General features: G+C 41.1%; 1 protein-coding gene across 3 annotated transcripts in view; it reads right to left on the bottom strand.

Annotated features, from left to right (window-relative positions):
- The window catches only part of rad17 (RAD17 checkpoint clamp loader component), a 50,519-nt gene that overhangs the window by 9,460 nt on the left and 14,202 nt on the right, over window positions 1–26,857 (bottom strand). For 2 of the 3 annotated variants that reach the window (XM_062024163.1, XM_062024162.1), the window contains 9 exons: window positions 26,338–26,470; window positions 22,480–22,607; window positions 20,546–20,598; window positions 18,666–18,791; window positions 6,091–6,151; window positions 5,474–5,576; window positions 3,385–3,558; window positions 794–879; window positions 596–742 (listed from right to left, as the gene is read on the bottom strand). In XM_062024163.1, the coding sequence (XP_061880147.1) occupies window positions 596–742; window positions 794–879; window positions 3,385–3,558; window positions 5,474–5,576; window positions 6,091–6,151; window positions 18,666–18,791; window positions 20,546–20,598; window positions 22,480–22,607; window positions 26,338–26,470 (1,011 nt within the window). The remainder of the gene's footprint in view (window positions 1–595; window positions 743–793; window positions 880–3,384; window positions 3,559–5,473; window positions 5,577–6,090; window positions 6,152–18,665; window positions 18,792–20,545; window positions 20,599–22,479; window positions 22,608–26,337; window positions 26,471–26,857) is intronic. The other variant, XR_009821631.1, reaches the window with a different exon arrangement.

The raw sequence follows: 26,857 nt of genomic DNA, 5'->3' as shown, positions 1-26,857 counted from the left end.
TTTTATTTCTGTTGGGTTTGTTGTCATCCTATTAAAGCGTAACACTCTACAGTTGATGTTATCACTGCACCTTAACTGTTATCTGAACACGGAAATGAAGCTCCGCCCACCTCTGAATGACGCGCGCAGCAGGCATTTATTGCGGCGATGTCGTCTCGCCGCGAAAAATAGTCTTTTCTTGTGGGAAGAACAACTTGCCATGGCTTTGAACCCGATACTTCCTTAATGTAGCCTTTTCTTTCACCATTTCTGCTCGCTATTTTCCTGCTTGTGGCTCACCAGTAACAAGTGAATGAAGAACAACTTGCCATGGCTTTGAACCCGATACTTCCTTAATGTAGCCTTTTCTTTCACCATTTCTGCTCGCTATTTTCCTGCTTGTGGCTCACCAGTAACAAGTGAATGAAGAACAACTTGCCATGGCTTTGAACCCGATACTTCCTTAATGTAGCCTTTTCTTTCACCATTTCTGCTCGCTATTTTCCTGCTTGTGGCTCACCAGTAACAAGTGAATGCAGCTACGTTACGGAAAGGCTGCTGTTTTTTACCATGACTGGGAAAGGTCGTTTGGATTGGGCCAGTGTGTGCAACTAACCGTCCAGTCAGATGTGAGCAGGTCTGCATCAGACAAATACTCGCTGGCTCGATCCACATCTTCAATGTTGGAGAAGAAGTCCAGGTAGTTCTGGTGCAGGTAAAGGTTGAAGAAGTCTCCGGACACATGAGAACGTTCTACGACCAACTGTGAGGTGTTAAGAAGACAGCAGTGGTGTGGAAATATGACTTGTGTTACCTCAGGGTCCAGCTGTAAAGGTTCTCTGTGGTGTTGACAAAGGTGTGCAGGTAAAGATGCACGCTCAGCACATTCAGGACTTGCCCCTTTAGTTCACACAAACACAAAGAAGCTGATAATCACATTTTCTTGCACAGGCAAGTGGCGAACACAAAGTGTTCCACAGGCGGGGGCCATAGTGGCTAAATGTCATGTTCCACAGGTGGGGGCTATAGTGGCTAAATGTCATGTTCCACAGGTGGGGGCCATAGTGGCTAAATGTCATGTTCCACAGGCGGGGGCCATAGTGGCTAAATGACATGTTCCACAGGTGGGGGCTATAGTGGCTAAATGTCATGTTCCACAGGCGGGGGCCATAGTGGCTAAATGTCATGTTCCACAGGTGGGGGCTATAGTGGCTAAATGTCATGTTCCACAGGTGGGGCCATAGTGGCTAAATGTCATGTTCCACAGGTGGGGGCCATAGTGGCTAAATGTCATGTTCCACAGGTGGGGGCCATAGTGGCTAAATGTCATGTTCCACAGGTGGGGGCCATAGTGGCTAAATGTCATGTTCCACAGGCGGGGGCCATAGTGGCTAAATGACATGTTCCACAGGTGGGGGCTATAGTGGCTAAATGTCATGTTCCACAGGCGGGGGCCATAGTGGCTAAATGTCATGTTCCACAGGTGGGGGCTATAGTGGCTAAATGTCATGTTCCACAGGTGGGGCCATAGTGGCTAAATGTCATGTTCCACAGGTGGGGGCTATAGTGGCTAAATGTCATGTTCCACAGGCGGGGGCCATAGTGGCTAAATGTCATGTTCCACAGGTGGGGCCATAGTGGCTAAATGACATGTTCCACAGGTGGGGGCTATAGTGGCTAAATGTCATGTTCCACAGGCGGGGGCCATAGTGGCTAAATGTCATGTTCCACAGGTGGGGGCTATAGTGGCTAAATGTCATGTTCCACAGGCGGGGGCCATAGTGGCTAAATGTCATGTTCCACAGGTGGGGCCATAGTGGCTAAATGTCATGTTCCACAGGTGGGGGCCATAGTGGCTAAATGACATGTTCCACAGGTGGGGGCTATAGTGGCTAAATGTCATGTTCCACAGGTGGGGGCCGTAGTGGCTAAATGTCATGTTCCACAGGTGGGGGCCATAGTGGCTAAATGTCATGTTCCACAGGTGGGGCCATAGTGGCTAAATGTCATGTTCCACAGGTGGGGGCCATAGTCGCTAAATGACATGTTCCACAGGTGGGGGCTATAGTGGCTAAATGTCATGTTCCACAGGTGGGGGCTATAGTGGCTAAATGACATGTTCCACAGGCGGGGGCTATAGTGGCTAACTGTCATGTTCCACAGGTGGGGGCTATAGTGGCTAAATGACATGTTCCACAGGCGGGGGCCATAGTGGCTAACTGTCATGTTCCACAGGCGGGGGCCATAGTGGCTAAATGTCATGTTCCACAGGTGGGGCCATAGTGGCTAAATGTCATGTTCCACAGGTGGGGCCATAGTGGCTAAATGACATGTTCCACAGGTGGGGGCTATAGTGGCTAAATGTCATGTTCCACAGGTGGGGGCCGTAGTGGCTAAATGACATGTTCCACAGGTGGGGGCCGTAGTGGCTAAATGTCATGTTCCACAGGCGGGGGCCATAGTGGCTAAATGTCATGTTCCACAGGCGGGGGCCATAGTGGCTAAATGTCATGTTCCACAGGTGGGGGCCATAGTGGCTAAATGTCATGTTCCACAGGTGGGGGCCATAGTCGCTAAATGACATGTTCCACAGGTGGGGGCCATAGTGGCTAAATGTCATGTTCCACAGGTGGGGGCTATAGTGGCTAAATGACATGTTCCAAAGGCGGGGGCCATAGTGGCTAACTGTCATGTTCCACAGGTGGGGGCCATAGTGGCTAAATGTCATGTTCCACAGGTGGGGGCCATAGTGGCTAAATGTCATGTTCCACAGGTGGGGGCTATAGTGGCTAAATGACATGTTCCAAAGGCGGGGGCCATAGTGGCTAAATGACATGTTCCAAAGGCGGGGGCCATAGTGGCTAAATGTCATGTTCCACAGGTGGGGGCCATAGTGGCTAACTGTCATGTTCCACAGGCGGGGGCCATAGTGGCTAAATGTCATGTTCCACAGGTGGGGCCATAGTGGCTAAATGTCATGTTCCACAGGCGGGGGCCATAGTGGCTAAATGTCATGTTCCACAGGCGGGGGCCATAATAAACGCCACACACACATACCCTAGCCCCCTTCCAACGCCCTTGACGCGAATCCCTTAGTTGTGATGGACGGCTGGGCAGCCCCTGAAGAGCTGCAGCCTGCCACCGTGGCCCCCCCTCCCTCCGCTCTGTTGTAGTATGTATATGTGCTTTGCTATGGAGGTTTTTTCCCACTCCAGACTGGGCTCCCTTAGGATCTCCCTTAGGATCTCCCTTAGGAGCCCAGTCTACCTACCAATCATTCCCCGGGAGGGAATTTGAACCTTTTTTGGCTTTTGTCCACATTTTGTCCTGTTTTAGGCTGGGGCTACCCGGGTCCCCTGTGACTCATCCCGGGGGTACTTTTGACCTTTTTCACATTTTACTCACGTTTGCAGTGCAGGATCTTTCCCAGAGCTCGGAACAGGAAGAGACAAGCATCCTTCATGCCAACACTTTGTTCTTCCTCCTTCACCTGGGATGACCTGGACTTCTTCTTCTGGCCCGATTTGAAAGACACCTTCTTCTGTGAGGTGAGCGGTCTGTCCCTCCGCAGCCCCCCGTCTGCAAAATGCTGCTTTTAAAGTCTTGCTTAGTGGAGTGGGAGAACATTTAAAGACTTGCTTAGTGGAGTGGGAGGACATTTAAAGTCTTGCTTAGTGGAGTGGGAGGACATTTAAAGACTTGCTTAGTGGAGTGGGAGGACATTTAAAGACTTGCTTAGTGGAGTGGGAGGACATTTAAAGACTTGCTTAGTGGAGTGGGAGGACATTTAAAGACTTGCTTAGTGGAGTGGGAGGACATTTAAAGTCTTGCTTAGTGGAGTGGGAGGACATTTAAAGTCTTGCTTAGTGGAGTGGGAGGACATTTAAAGACTTGCTTAGTGGAGTGGGAGGACATTTAAAGACTTGCTTAGTGGAGTGGGAGGACATTTAAAGTCTTGCTTAGTGGAGTGGGAGGACATTTAAAGTCTTGCTTAGTGGAGTGGGAGGACATTTAAAGACTTGCTTAGTGGAGTGGGAGGACATTTAAAGACTTGCTTAGTGGAGTGGGAGGACATTTAAAGTCTTGCTTAGTGGAGTGGGAGGACATTTAAAGTCTTGCTTAGTGGAGTGGGAGGACATTTAAAGTCTTGCTTAGTGGAGTGGGAGGACATTTAAAGACTTGCTTAGTGGAGTGGGAGGACATTTAAAGTTTTGCTTAGTGGAGTGGGAGGACATTTAAAGACTTGCTTAGTGGAGTGGGAGGACATTTAAAGTTTTGCTTAGTGGAGTGGGAGGACATTTAAAGTCTTGCTTAGTGGAGTGGGAGGACATTTAAAGACTTGCTTAGTGGAGTGGGAGGACATTTAAAGACTTGCTTAGTGGAGTGGGAGGACATTTAAAGACTTGCTTAGTGGAGTGGGAGGACATTTAAAGACTTGCTTAGTGGAGTGGGAGGACATTTAAAGTCTTGCTTAGTGGAGTGGGAGGACATTTAAAGTCTTGCTTAGTGGAGTGGGAGGACATTTAAAGTCTTGCTTAGTGGAGTGGGAGGACATTTAAAGACTTGCTTAGTGGAGTGGGAGGACATTTAAAGTTTTGCTTAGTGGAGTGGGAGGACATTTAAAGACTTGCTTAGTGGAGTGGGAGGACATTTAAAGTTTTGCTTAGTGGAGTGGGAGGACATTTAAAGACTTGCTTAGTGGAGTGGGAGGACATTTAAAGTTTTGCTTAGTGGAGTGGGAGGACATTTAAAGACTTGCTTAGTGGAGTGGGAGGACATTTAAAGTTTTGCTTAGTGGAGTGGGAGGACATTTAAAGTCTTGCTTAGTGGAGTGGGAGGACATTTAAAGACTTGCTTAGTGGAGTGGGAGGACATTTAAAGACTTGCTTAGTGGAGTGGGAGGACATTTAAAGTTTTGCTTAGTGGAGTGGGAGGACATTTAAAGTCTTGCTTAGTGGAGTGGGAGGACATTTAAAGACTTGCTTAGTGGAGTGGGAGGACATTTAAAGACTTGCTTAGTGGAGTGGGAGGACATTTAAAGACTTGCTTAGTGGAGTGGGAGGACATTTAAAGACTTGCTTAGTGGAGTGGGAGGACATTTAAAGACTTGCTTAGTGGAGTGGGAGGACATTTAAAGACTTGCTTAGTGGAGTGGGAGGACATTTAAAGACTTGCTTAGTGGAGTGGGAGGACATTTAAAGTCTTGCTTAGTGGAGTGGGAGGACATTTAAAGACTTGCTTAGTGGAGTGGGAGGACATTTAAAGACTTGCTTAGTGGAGTGGGAGGACATTTAAAGACTTGCTTAGTGGAGTGGGAGGACATTTAAAGACTTGCTTAGTGGAGTGGGAGGACATTTAAAGACTTGCTTAGTGGAGTGGGAGGACATTTAAAGACTTGCTTAGTGGAGTGGGAGGACATTTAAAGACTTGCTTAGTGGAGTGGGAGGACATTTAAAGACTTGCTTAGTGGAGTGGGAGGACATTAGCTGCAGACCTGAGATGGAGGAGAACTGCAGGCTGTTGATGGCACTGCGAACATCTCCTGAACTTCCTGAACACAACTTGTCCAGCACCGCCTGATCCAGTCTGCTAGTCTTCTGTTGGAACATTATATTCACTATCTACATCTCCATATCTATGTACATGCAACAACATTGTCAAACACTATCTACATGTCTATATCTATGTACATGCAACAACATTGTCAAATACTATCTACATGTCTATATCTATGTACATGCAACAACATTGTCAAACACTATCTACATGTCTATATCTATGTACATGCAACAACATTGTCAAATACTATCTACATGTCTATATCTATGTACATGCAACAACATTGTCAAATACTATCTACATGTCTATATCTATGTGCATGCAACAACATTGTCAAATACTATCTACATGTCTATATCTATGTGTGTGTAACAATACTGTTAAATACTATCTACATGTCTACATCTATGTGTGTGTAACAATACTGTGAAATACTATCTACATGTCTATATCTATGTGTGTGTAACAATACTGTTAAATACTATCTACATGTCTACATCTATGTGTGTGTAACAATACTGTTAAATACTATCTACATGTCTACATCTATACCTGGAGTGTTGCAATGTGAGTCAGAACCTTCATCATGGAGGTTGGAGCCACTGGATTAAAACTGCAAAAGAAGAAGAAGATGAAAGATGAAGAATAGATTAAATTGGTTCAAACAGACAACTAACTAACTAACTAACTAACTAACTAACTAACTAACTGTCCATTCACTGATCATGTGTGTTATTACAACTACACTACACACCATTGATCATGTGTGTTATTACAACTACACTACACACCATTGATCATGTGTGTTATTACAACTACACTACACACCATTGATCATGTGTGTTATTACAACTACACTACACACCATTGATCATGTGTGTTATTACAACTACACTACACACCATTGATCATGTGTGTTATTACAACTACACTACACACCATTGATCATGCGTGTTATTACAACTACACTACACACCATTGATCATGCGTGTTATTACAACTACACTACACACCATTGATCATGTGTGTTATTACAACTACACTACACACCATTGATCATGTGTGTTATTACAACTACACTACACACCATTGATCACGCGTGTTATTACAACTACACTACACACCATTGATCATGCGTGTTATTACAACTACACTACACACCATTGATCATGCGTGTTATTACAACTACACTACACACCATTGATCATGCGTGTTATTACAACTACACTACACACCATTGATCATGTGTGTTATTACAACTACACTACACACCATTGATCATGTGTGTTATTACAACTACACTACACACCATTGATCATGTGTGTTATTACAACTACACTACACACCATTGATCACGTGTGTTATTACAACTACACTACACACCATTGATCACGTGTGTTATTACAACTACACTACACACCATTGATCATGCGTGTTATTACAACTACACTACACACCATTGATCATGTGTGTTATTACAACTACACTACACACCATTGATCACGTGTGTTATTACAACTACACTACACACCATTGATCACGTGTGTTATTACAACTACACTACACACCATTGATCACGTGTGTTATTACAACTACACTACACACCATTGATCATGTGTGTTATTACAACTACACTACACACCATTGATCATGTGTGTTATTACAACTACACTACACACCATTGATCATGTGTGTTATTACAACTACACTACACACCATTGATCACGTGTGTTATTACAACTACACTACACACCATTGATCATGTGTGTTATTACAACTACACTACACACCATTGATCACGTGTGTTATTACAACTACACTACACACCATTGATCACGTGTGTTATTACAACTACACTACACACCATTGATCATGCGTGTTATTACAACTACACTACACACCATTGATCATGTGTGTTATTACAACTACACTACACACCATTGATCACGTGTGTTATTACAACTACACTACACACCATTGATCACGTGTGTTATTACAACTACACTACACACCATTGATCACGTGTGTTATTACAACTACACTACACACCATTGATCACGTGTGTTATTACAACTACACTACACACCATTGATCACGTGTGTTATTACAACTACACTACACACCATTGATCATGTGTGTTATTACAACTACACTACACACCATTGATCATGTGTGTTATTACAACTACACTACACACCATTGATCATGTGTGTTATTACAACTACACTACACACCATTGATCATGCGTGTTATTACAACTACACTACACACCATTGATCATGTGTGTTATTACAACTACACTACACACCATTGATCATGTGTGTTATTACAACTACACTACACACCATTGATCATGTGTGTTATTACAACTACACTACACACCATTGATCATGCGTGTTATTACAACTACACTACACACCATTGATCATGTGTGTTATTACAACTACACTACACACCATTGATCATGTGTGTTATTACAACTACACTACACACCATTGATCACGTGTGTTATTACAACTACACTACACACCATTGATCATGTGTGTTATTACAACTACACTACACACCATTGATCATGTGTGTTATTACAACTACACTACACTCCATTGATCATGTGTGTTATTACAACTACACTACACACCATTGATCATGTGTGTTATTACAACTACATTACACACCATTGATCATGTGTGTTATTACAACTACACTACACCCCATTGATCATGTGTGTTATTACAACTACACTACACACCATTGATCATGTGTGTTATTACAACTACACTACACACCATTGATCATGTGTGTTATTACAACTACACTACACACCATTGATCATGTGTGTTATTACAACTACACTACACACCATTGATCATGTGTGTTATTACAACTACACTACACCCCATTGATCATGCGTGTTATTACAACTACACTACACACCATTGATCACGTGTGTTATTACAACTACACTACACACCATTGATCACGTGTGTTATTACAACTACACTACACACCATTGATCATGCGTGTTATTACAACTACACTACACACCATTGATCATGTGTGTTATTACAACTACACTACACACCATTGATCATGTGTGTTATTACAACTACACTACACACCATTGATCATGTGTGTTATTACAACTACACTACACCCCATTGATCATGCGTGTTATTACAACTACACTACACACCATTGATCACGTGTGTTATTACAACTACACTACACACCATTGATCACGTGTGTTATTACAACTACACTACACACCATTGATCATGCGTGTTATTACAACTACACTACACACCATTGATCATGTGTGTTATTACAACTACACTACACACCATTGATCATGTGTGTTATTACAACTACACTACACACCATTGATCATGTGTGTTATTACAATACTTGACTGTAATATGATGTTTTCCACTCACTACAGATTATAACATTGTTGTGTGTTACAAAGTCAAAGGCAGTTGCTAGCTTCTCTCTTGCCGTAGTTAGCATTTAGGGCTAACAGCGTAGCACGGGGATGTGTTAGTACGCCAGAAAGAGTTCTCTCTTACAATAACAATGTTTGTTATTATACAGGTTACACATTCTTACAATAACAATGTTTGTTATTATACAGGTTACACATTCTTACAATAACAATGTTTGTTATTATACAGGTTACACATTCTTACAATAACAATGTTTGTTATTATACAGGTTACACATTCTTACAATAACAATGTTTGTTATTATACAGGTTACACATTCTTACAATAACAATGTTTGTTATTATACAGGTTACACATTCTTACAATAACAATGTTTGTTATTATACAGGTTACACATTCTTACAATAACAATGTTTGTTATTATACAGGTTACACATTCTTACAATAACAATGTTTGTTATTATACAGGTTACACATTCTTACAATAACAATGTTTGTTATTATACAGGTTACACAAGGTCAATGAAGTATTTTCCAAGTCATTTGGAGGTAGAATTGATTGGTAACACTAGCTGCATTGAACCTGACTGAGTTGATGTTGACATGTTAGAATGTCTTCTTGTCTCTCATGATTGTCAACCATCAGCCACATTCCAAAAAAAAAGTGCAATTCCCCTTTACTATATACTATGTTAAATAAATACTATATTGAAACAAAACACTATAATTAAAAATAGTACCGTAATTTCCGGACTATAAGCCGCTACTTTTTCCCCTCGTTCTGGTCCCTGCGGCTTATACAGGGGTGCGGCTTATACAAGGGTGCGGCTTATACAAGGGTGCGGCTTATACAAGGGTGCGGCTTATTTACGGCCTGTTCTTCTCCGACACCGACGAAGAGGATTTGGGTGGTTTTAGTACGCAGGAGGAAGACGATGACACAATGATTAAAGACTGACTTTTCATATACCGGTAGGCTGGTTATTTGGATAACGTACAGGCGAGCACTTTGTATTACTTTGCAGCGTTGTATTATTTGTACTCTGCACGAATGCTGTTTGCCATGTCAAAGATGTGAAAGTTTGATTGAAAGATTTATTGTTAATAAATGGGACGCTTTGCGTTCCCAAACAGTCATCTCTGTCCCGACAATCCCCTCCGTGGTAGCAGGAACCCCTATATACTACGCTAATTACACTATATACTACGCTAATTACACTATATACTACGCTAATTACACTATATACTACGCTAATTACACTATATACTACGCTAATTACACTATATACTACGCTAATTACACTATATACTACGCTAATTACACTATATACTACGCTAATTACACTATATACTACGCTAATTACACTATATACTACGCTAATTACACTATATACTACGCTAATTACACTATATACTACGCTAATTACACTATATACTACGCTAATTACACTATATACTACGCTAATTACACTATATACTACGCTAATTACACTATATACTACGCTAATTACACTATATACTACGCTAATTACACTATATACTACGCTAATTACACTATATACTACGCTAATTACACTATATACTACGCTAATTACACTATATACTACGCTAATTACACTATATACTACGCTAATTACATTATATACTACGCTAATTACACTATATACTACGCTAATTACACTATATACTACGCTAATTACACTATATACTACGCTAATTACACTATATACTACGCTAATTACACTATATACTACGCTAATTACACTATATACTACGCTAATTACACTATATACTACGCTAATTACATTATATACTACGCTAATTACACTATATACTACGCTAATTACACATCAAAACCCTGCGGCTTATAGTCGGGTGCGGCTTATATATGGAGCAATCTGTATTTCCCCCTAAATTTAGCTGGTGCGGCTTATAGTCCGGAAATTACGGTATATACAATAATAAATAAATACCACAAAAAATACTATATTAAATAAATACTATACTCTATAGCAGGGGTCAGCAACCTTTTTGAAAGCAAGAGCTACTTCTTGGGTAGTGATTAATGCGAAGGGCTACCAGTTTGATACACACTTAAATAAATTGCCAGAAATAGTCAATTTGCTCAATTTACCTTTAACTCTATGTTATTATTAATAATTAATGATATTTACACTTAATTGAACGGTTTAAAAGAGGAGAAAACACGAAAAAAAATGACAATTAAATTTTGAAACATTGTTTATCTTCAATTTCGACTCTTTAAAATTCAAAATTCAACCGAAAAAAAAGAAGAGAAAAACTAGCTAATTCGAATCTTTTTGAAAAAAATTAAAGAAAGAATTTATGGAACATCATTAGTAATTTTTCCTGATTAAGATTAATTTTAGAATTTTGATGACATGTTTTAAATAGGTTAAAATCCAATCTGCACTTAGTTAGAATATATAACAAATTGGACCAAGCTATATTTCTAACAAATCATTATTTCTTCTAGATTTTCCAGAACAAAAATTTTAAAAGAAATTCAAAATACTTTGAAATAAGATTTAAATTTGATTCTACAGATTTTCTAGATTTGCCAGAATTATTTTTTTGAATTTTAATCATAATAAGTTTGAAGAAATATTTCACAAATATTCTTCGTCGAAAAAACAGAAGCTAAATTGAAGAATTAAATTAAAATGTATTTATTTTTCTTTACAATAAAAAAATAAAAAATTACTTGAACATTGATTTAAATTGTTAGGAAAGAAGAGGAAGGAATTTAAAAGGTAAAAAGGTATATGTGTTTGAAAATCCTAAAATAGTTTTGAAGGTTGTATTTTTTCTCTAAAATTGTCTTTCTGAAAGTTATAAGAAGCAAAGTAAAAAAAATAATGAATTTATTTAAACAAGTGAAGACCAAGTCTTTAAAATATTTTCTTGGATTTTCAAATTCTATTTGAATTTTGTCTCTCTTAGAATTAAAAATGTCAGGCAAAGCGAGACCAGCTTGCTAGTAAATAAATACAATTTAAAAAATAGAGGCAGCTCACTGGTAAGTGCTGCTATTTGAGCTATTTTTAGAACAGGCCAGCGGGCTACTCATCTGGTCCTTACGGGCTACCTGGTGCCCGCGGGCACCGCGTTGGTGACCCCTGCTCTATAATATACTACAAATATATACGACAATAAATACTATATCAAATAAATACTATAACTAAAAATACTATATACTATGATTAAAAATAGTATATAGTATAATAAATACTATAATAAATATATACTACAATAAATACTATATGAAATAAATATAATTAAAAATACGATATACTATAATACTAAAAATAAATAAATACTATAACTAAAAATACTATGTACTATGATACTATAATTAAAAATAGTATATACTATAATAATACTATATACTACAATAAATACTATATTAAATAAATACTATAATTAAAAATACTATACTCTATGATAATATATACTATAATAATTATATACTACAACACTCCTCTCTGAGCTGCCACCTTACCGTGGTAGAGGAGTTTGCGTGTCCCAATGATCCTAGGAGCTATGTTGTCCGGGGGCTTTATGCCCCCTGCTAGGGTCTCCCAAGACAAACTGGTCCTAGGTGAGGGATCAGACAAAGAGCAGCTCGAAGACCTCAATGAGAAATAAAAACTATGGACCCAGATTTCCCTCGCCCGGACGCGGGTCACCGGGCCCCCCCTCTGGTGCCAGGCCTGGAGGTGGGGCACGATGGCGAGCGCCTGGTGGCCGGGCCTGTCCCCATGGGGCCCGGCCGGGCACAGCCCGAAGAGGCAACGTGGGTTCCCCCTCCAATGGGCTCACCACCCATAGCAGGGGTCATAGAGGTCGGGCGCGATGTGAGCTGGGCGGCAGCCGAAGGCAGGGCACTTGGCGGTCCGATCCTCGACTACAGAAGCTAGCTCTTGGGACGTGGAACGTCAGCTCGCTGGGGGGGAAGGAGCCTGAGCTAGTGCGCGAGGTGGAGAAGTTCCGACTAGACATAGTCGGACTCACTTCGACGCACAGCAAGGGCTCTGGAACCAGTTCTCTCGAGAGGGCCTAGACTCTCTTCTACTCTGGCGTTGCCGGCAGTGAGAGGCGACGGGCTGGGGTGGCAATTCTTGTTGCCCCCCGGCTCAGAGCCTGCATGTTGGAGTTCAACCCGGTGGACGAGAGGGTAGCTTCCCTCCGCCTTCGGGTGGGGGAACAGGTCCTGACTGTGGTTTGCGCTTACGCGCCAAACCGCAGCTCAGAGTACCCACTCTTTTTGGATTCACTCGAGGGAGTACTTGAGAGTGCTCCCCCGGGTGATTCCCTCGTTCTACTGGGGGACTTCAACGCTCATGTTGGCAGCGACAGTGAAACCTGGAGAGGCGTGATTGGGAAGAATGTCTGCCCAGATCTGAACCCGAGCGGTGTTTTGTTATTGGACTTTTGTGCCCGTCACAGATTGTCCATAACGAACACCATGTTCAAACATAAGGGTGTCCATATGTGCACTTGGCACCAGGACACCCTAGGCCGCAGTTCCATGATCGACTTTGTAGTTGTGTCGTCGGATTTGCGGCCTCATGTTTTGGACACTCGGGTGAAGAGAGGGGCGGAGCTTTCTACCGATCACCACCTGGTGGTGAGTTGGCTGCGATGGTGGGGGAGGATGCCGGACAGACCTGGCAGGCCCAAACGCATTGTGAGGGTTTGCTGGGAACGTCTGGCAGAGTCTCCTGTCAGAGAGAGTTTCAATTCCCACCTCCGGAAGAACTTTGAACATGTCACGAGGGAGGTGCTGGACATTGAGTCCGAATGGACCATGTTCCGCACCTCTATTGTCGAGGCGGCTGATTGGAGCTGTGGCCGCAAGGTAGTTGGTGCCTGTCGTGGCGGTAATCCTAGAACCCGTTGGTTGAAGCTGAAGAAGGAGTCCTATCGGGTTCTTTTGGCTCATAGGACTCCTGAGGCAGCGGACAGGTACCGACAGGCCAAGCGGTGTGCGGCTTCGGCGGTCGCGGAGGCTAAAACTCGGACATGGGAGGATTTCGGGGAAGCCATGGAAAACGACTTCCGGACGGCTTCGAAGCGATTCTGGACCACCATCCGCCGCCTCAGGAAGGGGAAGCAGTGCACTATCAACACCGTGTACGGTGAGGATGGTGTTCTGCTGACCTCGACTGCGGATGTTGTGGATCGGTGGAGGGAATACTTCAAAGACCTCCTCAATCCCACCAACACGTCTTCCTATGAGGAAGCAGTGCCTGGGGAATCTGTGGTGGGCTCTCCTATTTCTGGGGCTGAGGTTGCTGAGGTAGTTAAAAAGCCCGGAGTTCCTTAAGGCTCTGGATCCTGTGGGGCTGTCTTGGTTGACAAGACTCTGCAGCATTGCGTGGACATCGGGGGCGGTACCTCTGGATTGGCAGACCGGGGTGGTGGTTCCTCTCTTTAAGAAGGGGAACCGGAGGGTGTGTTCTAACTATCGTGGGATCACACTCCTCAGCCTTCCCGGTAAGGTCTATTCAGGTGTGCTGGAGAGGAGGCTACGCCGGATAGTCGAACCTCTGATTCAGGAGGAACAGTGTGGTTTTCGTCCTGGTCGTGGAACTGTGGACCAGCTCTATACTCTCGGCAGGGTCCTTGAGGGTGCATGGGAGTTTGCCCAACCAGTCTACATGTGTTTTGTGGACTTGGAGAAGGCATTGGACCGTGTCCCTCGGGAAGTCCTGTGGGGAGTGCTCAGAGAGTATGGGGTATCGGACTGTCTGATTGTGGCGGTCCGCTCCCTGTATGATCAGTGCCAGAGTTTGGTCCGCATTGCCGGCAGTAAGTCGGACACGTTTCCAGTGAGGGTTGGACTCTGCCAAGGCTGCCCTTTGTCACCCATTCTGTTCATAACTTTTATGGACAGAATTTCTAGGCGCAGTCAAGGCGTTGAGGGGATCTGGTTTGGTGGCTGCAGGATTAGGTCTCTGCTTTTTGCAGATGATGTGGTCCTGATGGCTTCATCTGGCCAGGATCTTCAGCTCTCGCTGGATCGGTTCGCAGCTGAGTGTGAAGCGACTGGGATGAGAATCAGCACCTCCAAGTCCAAATCCATGGTTCTCGCCCGGAAAAGGGTGGAGTGCCATCTCCGGGTTGCGGAGGAGACCCTGTCCCAAGTGGAGGAGTTCAAGTACCTCGGAGTCTTGTTCACGAGTGAGGGAAGAGTGGATGGTGAGATGGACAGGCGGATCGGTGCGGCGTCTTCAGTAACGCGGACGCTGTATCGATCCGTTGTGGTGAAGAAGGAGCTGAGCCGGAAGGCAAAGCTCTCGATTTACCGGTCGATCTACGTTCCCATCCTCAGCTATGGTCATGAGCTTTGGGTTATGACCGAAAGGACAAGATCACGGGTACAAGCGGCCCAAATGAGTTTCCTCCGCTGGGTGGCGGGTCTCTCCCTTAGAGATAGGGTGAGAAGCTCTGCCATCCGGGAGGAGCTCAAAGTAAAGCCGCTGCTCCTCCACATGGAGAGGAGCCAGATGAGGTGGTTCGGGCATCTGGTCAGGATGCCACCCGAACGCCTCCCTAGGGAGGTGTTTAGGGCACGTCCGACCGGTAGGAGGCCACGGGGAAGACCCAGGACACGTTGGGAAGACTATGTCTCCCGGCTGGCCTGGGAACGCCTCGGGATCCCCCGGGAGGAGCTGGACCAAGTGGCTGGGGAGAGGAAAGTCTGGGCTTCCCTGCTTAAGCTGCTGCCCCCGCGACCCGACCTCGGATAAGCGGAAGAAGATGGATGGATGGAACACTATATTAAATAAATATCATCATTAAAAATGCTATATGCTATTATGTATACTATAATAAATATATACTACAATAAATACCATATTAAATAAATACTATAATACAAACATTCATGTCATTTCAAAATAGAAAGTGCAAGATTGTCAGAGACATTTTAAAACAAGCTAATAGTGCACTTTTGTGCATGATGTCACTAAGATGACATATCAAAACAACACTAAATTAAAGTGCACTTTTTGTACAGAAGGCCACTACAATAGTTTACAACAAATAAAGTGCACTTTTGTGCATGATGTCACACAAGATATTTCAATAAGTGTCAAATAAAAATGAGCTGCATAATAGGACATCAAATAGTGTATGTCCTTCACTATGTGGTAGGTTCCTGCATAATAGGACATCAAATAGTGTATGTCCTTCACTATGTGGTAGGTTCCTGCATAATAGGACATCAAATAGTGTATGTCCTTCACTATGTGGTAGGTTCCTGCATAATAGGACATCAAATAGTGTATGTCCTTCACTATGTGGTAGGTTCCTGCATAATAGGACATCAAATAGTGTATGTCCTTCACTATGTGGTAGGTTCCTGCATAATAGGACATAAAATAGTGTATGTCCTTCACTATGTGGTAGGTTCCTGCATAATAGGACATCAAATAGTGCATGTCCTTCACTATGTGGTAGGTTCCTGCATAATAGGACATCAAATAGTGTATGTCCTTCACTATGTGGTAGGTTCCTGCATAATAGGACATCAAATAGTGTATGTCCTTCACTATGTGGTAGGTTCCTGCATAATAGGACATCAAATAGTGTATGTCCTTCACTATGTGGTAGGTTCCTGCATAATAGGACATCAAATAGTGTATGTCCTTCACTATGTGGTAGGTTCCTGCATAATAGGACATAAAATAGTGTATATCCTTCACTATGTGGTAGGTTCCTGCATAATAGGACATCAAATAGTGTATGTCCTTCACTATGTGGTAGGTTCCTGCATAATAGGACATCAAATAGTGTATGTCCTTCACTATGTGGTAGGTTCCTGCATAATAGGACATCAAATAGTGTATGTCCTTCACTATGTGGTAGGTTCCTGCGGATGTTATCTCCTTCTGTTGTTGACTATTTGTTTGATACGGTGTTGATGTGGAAATGGTTGCTTGGGCATGTTGTGGGTGTGGCACTGAACAGAGATGTTGACATGCAGAGTTTCAAGCACTCTTCATTCTCTAGCGGGTGACTTTTCAAATGATGCTACATTAGCAGTGCTGCTACTTTTTGTAACAACGCTTTTGCTGCATACTTGTTCACCATCTACCTGCTTGAAGCCAAACCACCGCCAGACCATGGACCCCCTGCTGTTTGTCTTAGGAATTAATTCTTCCTTCATTTGTTACCAGATGGGCACTTTCTCTCTCTCTTGTATTACCACTAGCACCACTCTGCTAGCTAACATTACCATGCTGCTACCTGTCTGCTCCGTGAGAGCGTATGACGTTGCACACGTGACAGTATGTGACGTATGTAAGAAGGTGCGCTTGTTTTATGTCTCTGTGAGAAGCAGAGACAAGAAAGAGTGAGAAGAGCCTGCAGTGTAATGCCTGCAGCTAAAAGCAACCGTGTGAGAATGTATACTCCAATATCACCATATAGTCATTTTCTATATCGCACAGAGACAATATATATCCAGTACATCCATATATCGCCCAGCCCTACGTATAAATCAGGGGTGTCAAACTCATTTTAGATCGGGGGCCACATAGAGAAAAATCTACTCCCAAGTGGGCCGGTCTGGTAAAATCACGGCACGATAACTTAAAAATAAAGACGTTGTTTTCTTTGTTGAAAAATAAAACAAATTGTACAAATCATAATGTTGTTGTTCTTTTTTTACACTTACATGTTGCGGTTTAATAGTATTTTATCTTTATTTGTCGTTATTTATACTTTCTGAATAAATTATGTGATAATGTTCATCAGTCGAACATTGGTGTTAATTTTCAATCTATCAAGATAAGGAAATAATATCAAAATCAAATTACAGGCTGTTATTTATGTAGTTTGCTCATTTTCCTCGACTGGTGTGCTAACATCATGTGTTTTTTTGTTTTTTTTACATATGTGGCATAATCTTAACCTGACTCTCGCCAGATCCTTGTAGTTCGCTGAGCTCCACACAAGGATCTGGGACTTCTCAATAGAAGATGTATTTCAGAAGGCCTTGTAAAAAAAATAATTGTATGTGATTGGATAAACCACTTGTCCGTTATCTTGAATGACATGCTGCTTCAACCACTCACAATGAAATCAACCCGTGACGCTGATGAGAACGACGCTGGGAAATGCAAAACAGAACAGCCGACATATTGGATAACGACAGAGCGAAAAGTTAGAGAACTTTTACTGAAACAACGCAGCAATGTCAGTAGACGATCAATGTTTGTGCAAAGAAAATATGCAGAATCAATGTCAGCACACGACTCCTCGCTGCGTGCCGCCATTGTTGTTTGAATCAAACAGTCGCTTAGGCGCTACGTCACATCTATGAAATTCTGATTGGTTCATTATTTTTTGCTATCTTGAAGGAGTTTGCATTGCCCTCGAGCCCAGATCCTTGAGTGGAGCTCAGCGAACTACAAAGGCCTGTGGCGAGAGTCAGGTTAGAATAATCTACAAAGACACAAATAATTGCTTTTGCCACATCCAGTGGACACATTTAGAACAGCAGTTTCTCTCATTCAAAAATTCCAGGTTAATTTTTATACTTAGCAAACTCATCCCGCGGGCCGGATAAAACCTCTTCGCGGGCCTGATCCGGCCCTCGGGCCGTACGTTTGACACCCCTGGTATAAATGATGAAAAAGTGAAGTGGACCTGATGCTAGTGATGTGCAGCTCCTCCAGCAGGTCTCTTGGAAACAGGAGTCTGGAGCTGCTGTCTCCACTCAGACTGTCAGACACGATGAAGACCAGAAGACATCCACTGCTCTTCACTAAAGTCCTGAACAAGCAGCACCATTTGCAGTACAATACTTTTCTTCAAGGGGAAGTGCACTTTTTTGGAACGTTGCCTATGTTTGTCAATCATTAGGAGTCATTCTTCACCTAAATGGGAATATATGAACATCTTAATGACAGCAGACATTGTACAGTAAGTGATGTTTTATTATGTTTGTTGTCTGCAGTGAGTAATAATCAGTGATGAAGAAAAAAGCAGACGTGATGCGTTTTTGAAATTAATGTGCCGTGTATGCTTAAAATGATCAAATATGAAAATAATACATGTTATTATGAATGTTACTAGATACTACATATATACTTACATCATGTATATATGACATGTTATTATGAATGTTACTACATGACATATATACTTACATCATGTATATATGACATGTTATTATGAATGTTACTACATGACATATATACTTACATCATGTATATATATGACATGTTATTATGAATGTTACTACATGACATATATACTTACATCATGTATATATATGACATGTTATTATGAATGTTACTACATGACATATATACTTACATCATGTATATATTACATGTTATTATGAATGTTACTACATGACATATATACTTACATCATGTATATATTACATGTTATTATGAATGTTACTACATGACTTATATACTTACATCATGTATATATTACATGTTATTATGAATGTTACTACATGACATATATACTTACATCATGTATATATTACATGTTATTATGAATGTTACTACATGACATATATACTTACATCATGTATATATTACATGTTATTATGAATGTTACTACATGACATATATACTTACATCATGTATATATGACAAGTTATTATGAATGTTACTACATGACATATATACTTACATCATGTATATATTACATGTTATTATGAATGTTACTACATGACATATATACTTACATCATGTATATATGACATGTTATTATGAATGTTACTACATGACATATATACTTACATCATGTATATATGACATGTTATTATGAATGTTACTACATGACTTATATACTAACATCATGTATATATTACATGTTATTATGAATGTTACTACATGAAATATATACTTACATCATGTATATATTACATGTTATTATGAATGTTACTACATGACATATATACTTACATAATGTATATATTACATGTTATTATGAATGTTACTACATGACATATATACTTACATCATGTATACATTACATGTTATTATGAATGTTACTACATGACATATATACTTACATCATGTATATATTACATGTTATTATGAATGTTACTACATGACATGTATACTTACATCATGTATATATTACATGTTATTATGAATGTTACTACATGACATATATACTTACATCATGTATATATTACATGTTATTATGAATGTTACTACATGACATATATACTTACATCATGTATATATTACATGTTATTATGAATGTTACTACATGACATATATACTTACATCATGTATATATTACATGTTATTATGAATGTTACTACATGACATATATACTTACATCATGTATATATGACATGTTATTATGAATGTTACTACATGACATATATACTTACAGACAGCGTGTATATACAATATTAATGGAGGTGTTTGCATGTTTTTTAGGGTTTTATATGCAAAATTGCACAACTCCCTTAGGCTCCATTGTCAGCAGACTCATAACGACTGTGAACCATAGGCAACAATACCAAAAAGTGCACAGTTGTCCAGAGTACTTACCTGAGAACATCATGTAGACTGCCAGGCTGCCGGTAAAAGTGGTTTGGGAATTCCTGCACAGAAATACACAGATTTTGTCTATGGTCTCTTTATGATCTTATAGATTGAAGTTCTGTTTGTCTATGGTCTCTTCATGATCTTATGGACTGAAGTTCTGTTTGTCTATGGTCTCTTTATGATCTTATAGATTGAAGTTCTGTTTGTCTATGGTCTCTTCATGATCTTATGGACTGAAGTTCTGTTTGTCTATGGTCTCTTCATGATCTTATGGACTGAAGTTCTGTTTGTCTATGGTCTCTTCATGATCTTATGGACTGAAGTTCTGTTTGTCTATGGTCTCTTCATGATCTTATAGACTGAAGTTCTGTTTGTCTATGGTCTCTTCATGATCTTATAGACTGAAGTTCTGTTTGTCTATGGTCTCTTCATGATCTTATGGACTGAAGTTCTGTTTGTCTATGGTCTATTCATGATCTTATGGACTGAAGTTCTGTTTGTCTATGGTCTCTTTATGATCTTATAGATTGAAGTTCTGTTTGTCTATGGTCTCTTCATGATCTTATGGACTGAAGTTCTGTTTGTCTATGGTCTCTTCATGATCTTATGGACTGACGTTCTGTTTGTCTATGGTCTCTTCATGATCTTATGGACTGAAGTTCTGTTTGTCTATGGTCTCTTCATGATCTTATGGACTGAAGTTCTGTTTGTCTATGGTCTCTTCATGATCTTATAGACTGAAGTTCTGTTTGTCTATGGTCTCTTCATGATCTTATGGACTGAAGTTATATGTTTGTCTATGGTCTCTCCATGATCTTATGGACTGAAGTTATATGTTTGTCTATGGTCTCTTCATGATCTTATGGACTGAAGTTCTATGTTTGTCTATGGTCTCTTCGTGATCTTATGGACTGAAGTTCTATGTTTGTCTATGGTCTCTCCATGATCTTATGGACTGAAGTTATGTTTGTCTATGGTCTCTTCATGATCTTATGGACTGAAGTTCTGTTTGTCTATGGTCTCTCCATGATCTTATGGACTGAAGTTATATGTTTGTCTATGGTCTCTCCATGATCTTATGGACTGAAGTTATATGTTTGTCTATGGTCTCTTCAGGATCTTATGGACTGAAGTTATATGTTTGTCTATGGTCTCTTCATGATCTTATGGACTGAAGTTCTGTTTGTCTATGGTCTCTCCATGATCTTATGGACTGAAGTTATATGTTTGTCTATGGTCTCTTCATGATCTTATGGACTGAAGTTATATGTTTGTCTATGGTCTCTTCATGATCTTATGGACTGAAGTTATATGTTTGTCTATGGTCTCTTCATGATCTTATGGACTGAAGTTCTGTTTGTCTATGGTCTCTCCATGATCTTATGGACTGAAGTTATATGTTTGTCTATGGTCTCTCCATGATCTTATGGACTGAAGTTATATGTTTGTCTATGGTCTCTTCATGATCTTATGGACTGAAGTTATATGTTTGTCTATGGTCTCTTCATGATCTTATGGACTGAAGTTCTATGTTTGTCTATGGTCTCTTCATGATCTTATAGACTGAAGTTCTATGTTTGTCTATGGTCTCTTCATGATCTTATGGACTGAAGTTCTATGTTTGTCTATGGTCTCTTCATGATCTTATGGACTGAAGTTCTATGTTTGTCTATGGTCTCTTCATGATCTTATGGACTGAAGTTCTATGTTTGTCTATGGTCTCTTCATGATCTTATGGACTGAAGTTCTATGTTTGTCTATGGTCTCTTCATGATCTTATGGACTGAAGTTCTATGTTTGTCTATGGTCTCTTCATGATCTTATGGACTGAAGTTCTATGTTTGTCTATGGTCTCTTCATGATCTTATGGACTGAAGTTCTATGTTTGTCTATGGTCTCTTCATGATCTAATGGATCTAAGATGAGGAAGTACCAACCTCCACTAAGATGACCTTCATGCCAGGAGGTCTGACATCCCCCAGCATCTTAAGGCACGTGTACTTGTTGGCCCTCAGGAGAAACTCTTGGAATTGTGCTGACTGGGAGCTACTGTTCATGTTCCAGTCTAGAAAGGAATAGAGCAGTCCTGAAAATGTGGAACCCATGAATTATGATGAATGGAAAACATGACTACCATGAGAAATCTAACTTGTTCAGGTTTCATATTTTGCTCCATGGTCATTGTCTCATCACAATCATGTCTATGACTTTAGGACTACGAGCACAACTACAATACACTCCATGACTTTAGGACTATGTGCACAACTACAATACACTCCATGACTTTAGGACTATGCACAACTACAATACACTCCATGACTTTAGGACTATGCACAACTACAATACACTCCATGACTTTAGGACTACGTGCACAACTACAATACACTCCATGACTTTAGGACTACGTGCACAACTACAATACACTCCATGACTTTAGGACTACGTGCACAACTACAATACACTCCATGACTTTAGGACTACGAGCACAACTACAATACACTCCATGACTTTAGGACTATGCACAACTACAATACACTCCATGACTTTAGGACTACGTGCACAACTACAATACACTCCATGACTTTAGGACTACGTGCACAACTACAATACACTCCATGACTTTAGGACTATGTGCACAACTACAATACACTCCATGACTTTAAGACTACGTGCACAACTACAATACACTCCATGACTTTAGGACTATGCACAACTACAATACACTCCATGACTTTAGGACTACGAGCACAACTACAATACACTCCATGACTTTAGGACTATGCACAACTACAATACACTCCATGACTTTAGGACTATGCACAACTACAATACACTCCATGACTTTAGGACTATGCACAACTACAATACACTCCATGACTTTAGGACTATGTGCACAACTACAAGTGTAACATTGTTTGTGGAACTACTTAGGGCTCCATAGCAACATTTATGACTTACCAATGTGGTCTCCATGCTGGATAATGTTGTTCAACATCCCTCAAAGACGTGGGAGAGAGAAACAAGACTACTAATCCTGCAGATGTGATGAGAGACAACAAAGACTACAACTTTGACTAATCCTGCAGATGTGATGAGAGACAACAAAGACTACAACTTTGACTAATCCTGCAGATGTGATGAGAGACAACAAAGACTACAACTTTGACTAATCCTGCAGATGTGATGAGAGACAACAAAGACTACAACTTTGACTAATCATGGCAGATGTGATGAGAGACAACAAAGACTACAACTTTGACTAATCATGGCAGATGTGATGAGAGACAACAAAGACTACAACTTTGACTAATCATGGCAGATGTGATGAGAGACAACAAAGACTACAACTTTGACTAATCCTGCAGATGTGATGAGAGACAACAAAGACTACAACTTTGACTAATCATGGCAGATGTGATGAGAGACAACAAAGACTACAACTTTGACTAATCATGGCAGATGTGATGAGAGACAACAAAGACTACAACTTTGACTAATCCTGCAGACGTGATGAGAGACAACAAAGACTACAACTTTGACTAATCCTGCAGACGTGATGAGAGACAACAAAGACTACAACTTTGTTGTTGGATACTCCTAGCTTTCTGTAGAAGGCTTTAATGTGTTCTACACCAAAGCGACCAGAGTGGTGGGACAGCTTGTTGACAAGAGTTGTGGCTATGCTGCTGAAAAAGGTGTTAAGTCTGCTTACTACCTCCATTTTGTCTGTAATGAGGGAGTCACCCTCCCTGATGTTGATGCTGGTTAGTCTGGTTTTAAGTTTCTGACTGCAACCAGGAAGCTGGTTGTTGAGAATTTTCCAGAGCTCACGTGGCTTATTTGTGTTTTCCTCTATTTTGTCGGTAATGTAATTTTTTTTTAAGGATTTAGTCAGGTTGGTTGACTTATTTCTTAATTTATTGCATTGCTTTTTGAGAGTTGGAAGGAGTGATTTGAGGTTATTATTATTGGGTTGTTTATCTACTTCTGTTTTGCACTTTTGGTATTCGAAGTATTTTCTGTCTCTGTCTTTTATGGCAGCTAATAGGTCCGGATTCATACATGGTTCAGAGCGGGCTTTGATCCTGACTGTTTTCACGGGAGCCATATCATTTAGTATCATTAGGAACGCTGTTTTGAAGCGATCCCAAGCATCATCGACCAGGTTGCTCATGAGCACAGGGGACCAGTCCCACTCATCTAATTTTAGGTTGAAATTATCACTGGAGTATTTTTTAAGGGATCTGGATTGGGCTGTTATGTAGCCGTTGGCTTTGGGTTTAGCTATTTTGCGGGTGCAGAAGGTTAGATAGTGGTCGCTAAGACCACAGACCATGACCCCACTATTTTTTATTTTAGGCCGGTCTGAAGTGAGAATGAGACCTATGGTTGATTGGGTGGAATCACACACCCTTGTAGGTAGTGTTATTAGCTGGGAAAGACTGTGTAGATTACAAAGCTTGCTGTAGGATCTGAAGACAGGTGCATCTCTGCATTGAATATCTGTGGTCAGATTTTCTCCACTGGGTCGTCATCCTCCGCCGCCGGTCCGCCAATCGCATCGATGAACGGGGTGAAGTCCTCCATCGAGTCGCCGACCCCTGGAGTACAGGTGAGCTCGGGTTGAGATGAGCAAAAAGAGGCTGGCGTAGGTGGAGAGCTAATGTTTTTAGCATAGCTCCGACGAGGTCCCGTAGCTAAGTTAGCTACAATGGCGTCGTTAGCAGTAGCATTGCTTGGCTTCGCCAGGCGGGACAGCATTAACCGTGTGGTTACAGGTCCAGGGTTTGGTTCGGTGTCTCCTGATAGTAGAAGTAATAGTAGTATTGTTGATCTTCGGTCTATCCTTCCAGTCAGGGGCTTATTTCTTCTGTTTCTATGTGCAGTTAAGCACGAGGCTATCACGTTAGCTCCGTAGCTAAAGTGCTTTGCCGATGTATTGTCTATGAGATAAAAATCACTGTGATTGTCCATTTCGCGTTCAGGACTCTCATTTTCAAGACGGTAAAGTATCCGAGGTGGTTTAAAATACAAATCCGTTATCCACAATAAAAAAAGGAGAAAGTGTGGAATCAAACGGCCGCTATCATGGGAGGGAAAAAAGATGCGACCGCTCCCCATGACGACTACTGCAAAATAAATAAAAATAAATGAAAAATAAATAAAAATAAATAAAACAAATAAAAAAGTACACAGAGTGTTTACTTGTGTGTAATATCATGTGCGACACAAATTTGTGTCTTTCTGGTGTCTAGGTTGGATGTCAAAGCTGACCAACTTGTGGGTTTATGTCCACAACCTTTTACTATCCAGGTGAGGGACATGATTTATCATCTAGAATTAACTTTCACCAACTCAGAAGTGATGCAACAGCTCAATATGTCAATATAGCAGCATAAGCTAGTTAGCTCTCTATGATCCCAGCGTTGCTAAAAGTAGTTCCTCTGCGTTAGCGCTTATAATAACAATATTGCTAATACTTTCAGGTCACGACATGTAAATGGACTATTGTTGGTGTTTTTTAGAGGACTGTATGGGCGCAGTAGAGTACTCCCATTCTCTGCATTGTTAGCTGCCTCCTACTTACCATATCTTTATGATTTAGAATGCATCAAAAAGAAAACATGTGTTCTTGTCCGACTTAAGGACACATTATTTTTAAAGGATGATGTTGGAGAGGGTAGGACGTGCTTTCATTTGCAATCTGAAGTTAAGATCTTGCATAGCCACAAAAGAGGTTCTAAAAGTGTCTAGTAAATATGTTAACTCTAGAAATAGCAGAGCAGCATTCTTACCTTGTTGACTGTGTGAGTCCTCACTAGTGGGGTTGCTCCACTCCTGGATCCTTAGGCCCAGCTCGGCACATAAAACCTGGACTGTAGCGGTCTTTCCACAGCCTGAGGGTCCAGTCAGGAGTAATAGTCCACCCTGAGCATGACAAGACAACTAAGGTCACATCTGGAAGATCTAGGACACTGATCAACAACTTAGTCCCCCCTAGCATGACATGACAACTAAGATCTAGGACACTGATCAACAACTTAGTCCCCCCTAGCATGACATGACAACTAAGATCTAGGACACTGATCAACAACTTAGTCCACTCTGAGCATGACAAGACAACTAAGATCTAGGACACTGATCAACAACTTAGTCCACCCTGAGCATGACAAGACAACTAAGATCTAGGACACTGATCAACAACTTAGTCCACCCTGAGCATGACAAGACAACTAAGATCTAGGACACTGATCAACAACTTAGTCCACCCTGAGCATGACAAGACAACTAAGATCTAGGACACTGATCTACAAC

The sequence above is a fragment of the Entelurus aequoreus genome, linkage group LG17, assembly GCF_033978785.1.
Source record: "Entelurus aequoreus isolate RoL-2023_Sb linkage group LG17, RoL_Eaeq_v1.1, whole genome shotgun sequence".
Taxonomy (NCBI): Eukaryota; Metazoa; Chordata; class Actinopteri; order Syngnathiformes; family Syngnathidae; genus Entelurus; species Entelurus aequoreus.
The sequence above is the reverse complement of the archived record's forward strand: the minus strand, read 5'-3'. Positions and strand labels throughout refer to the sequence as shown.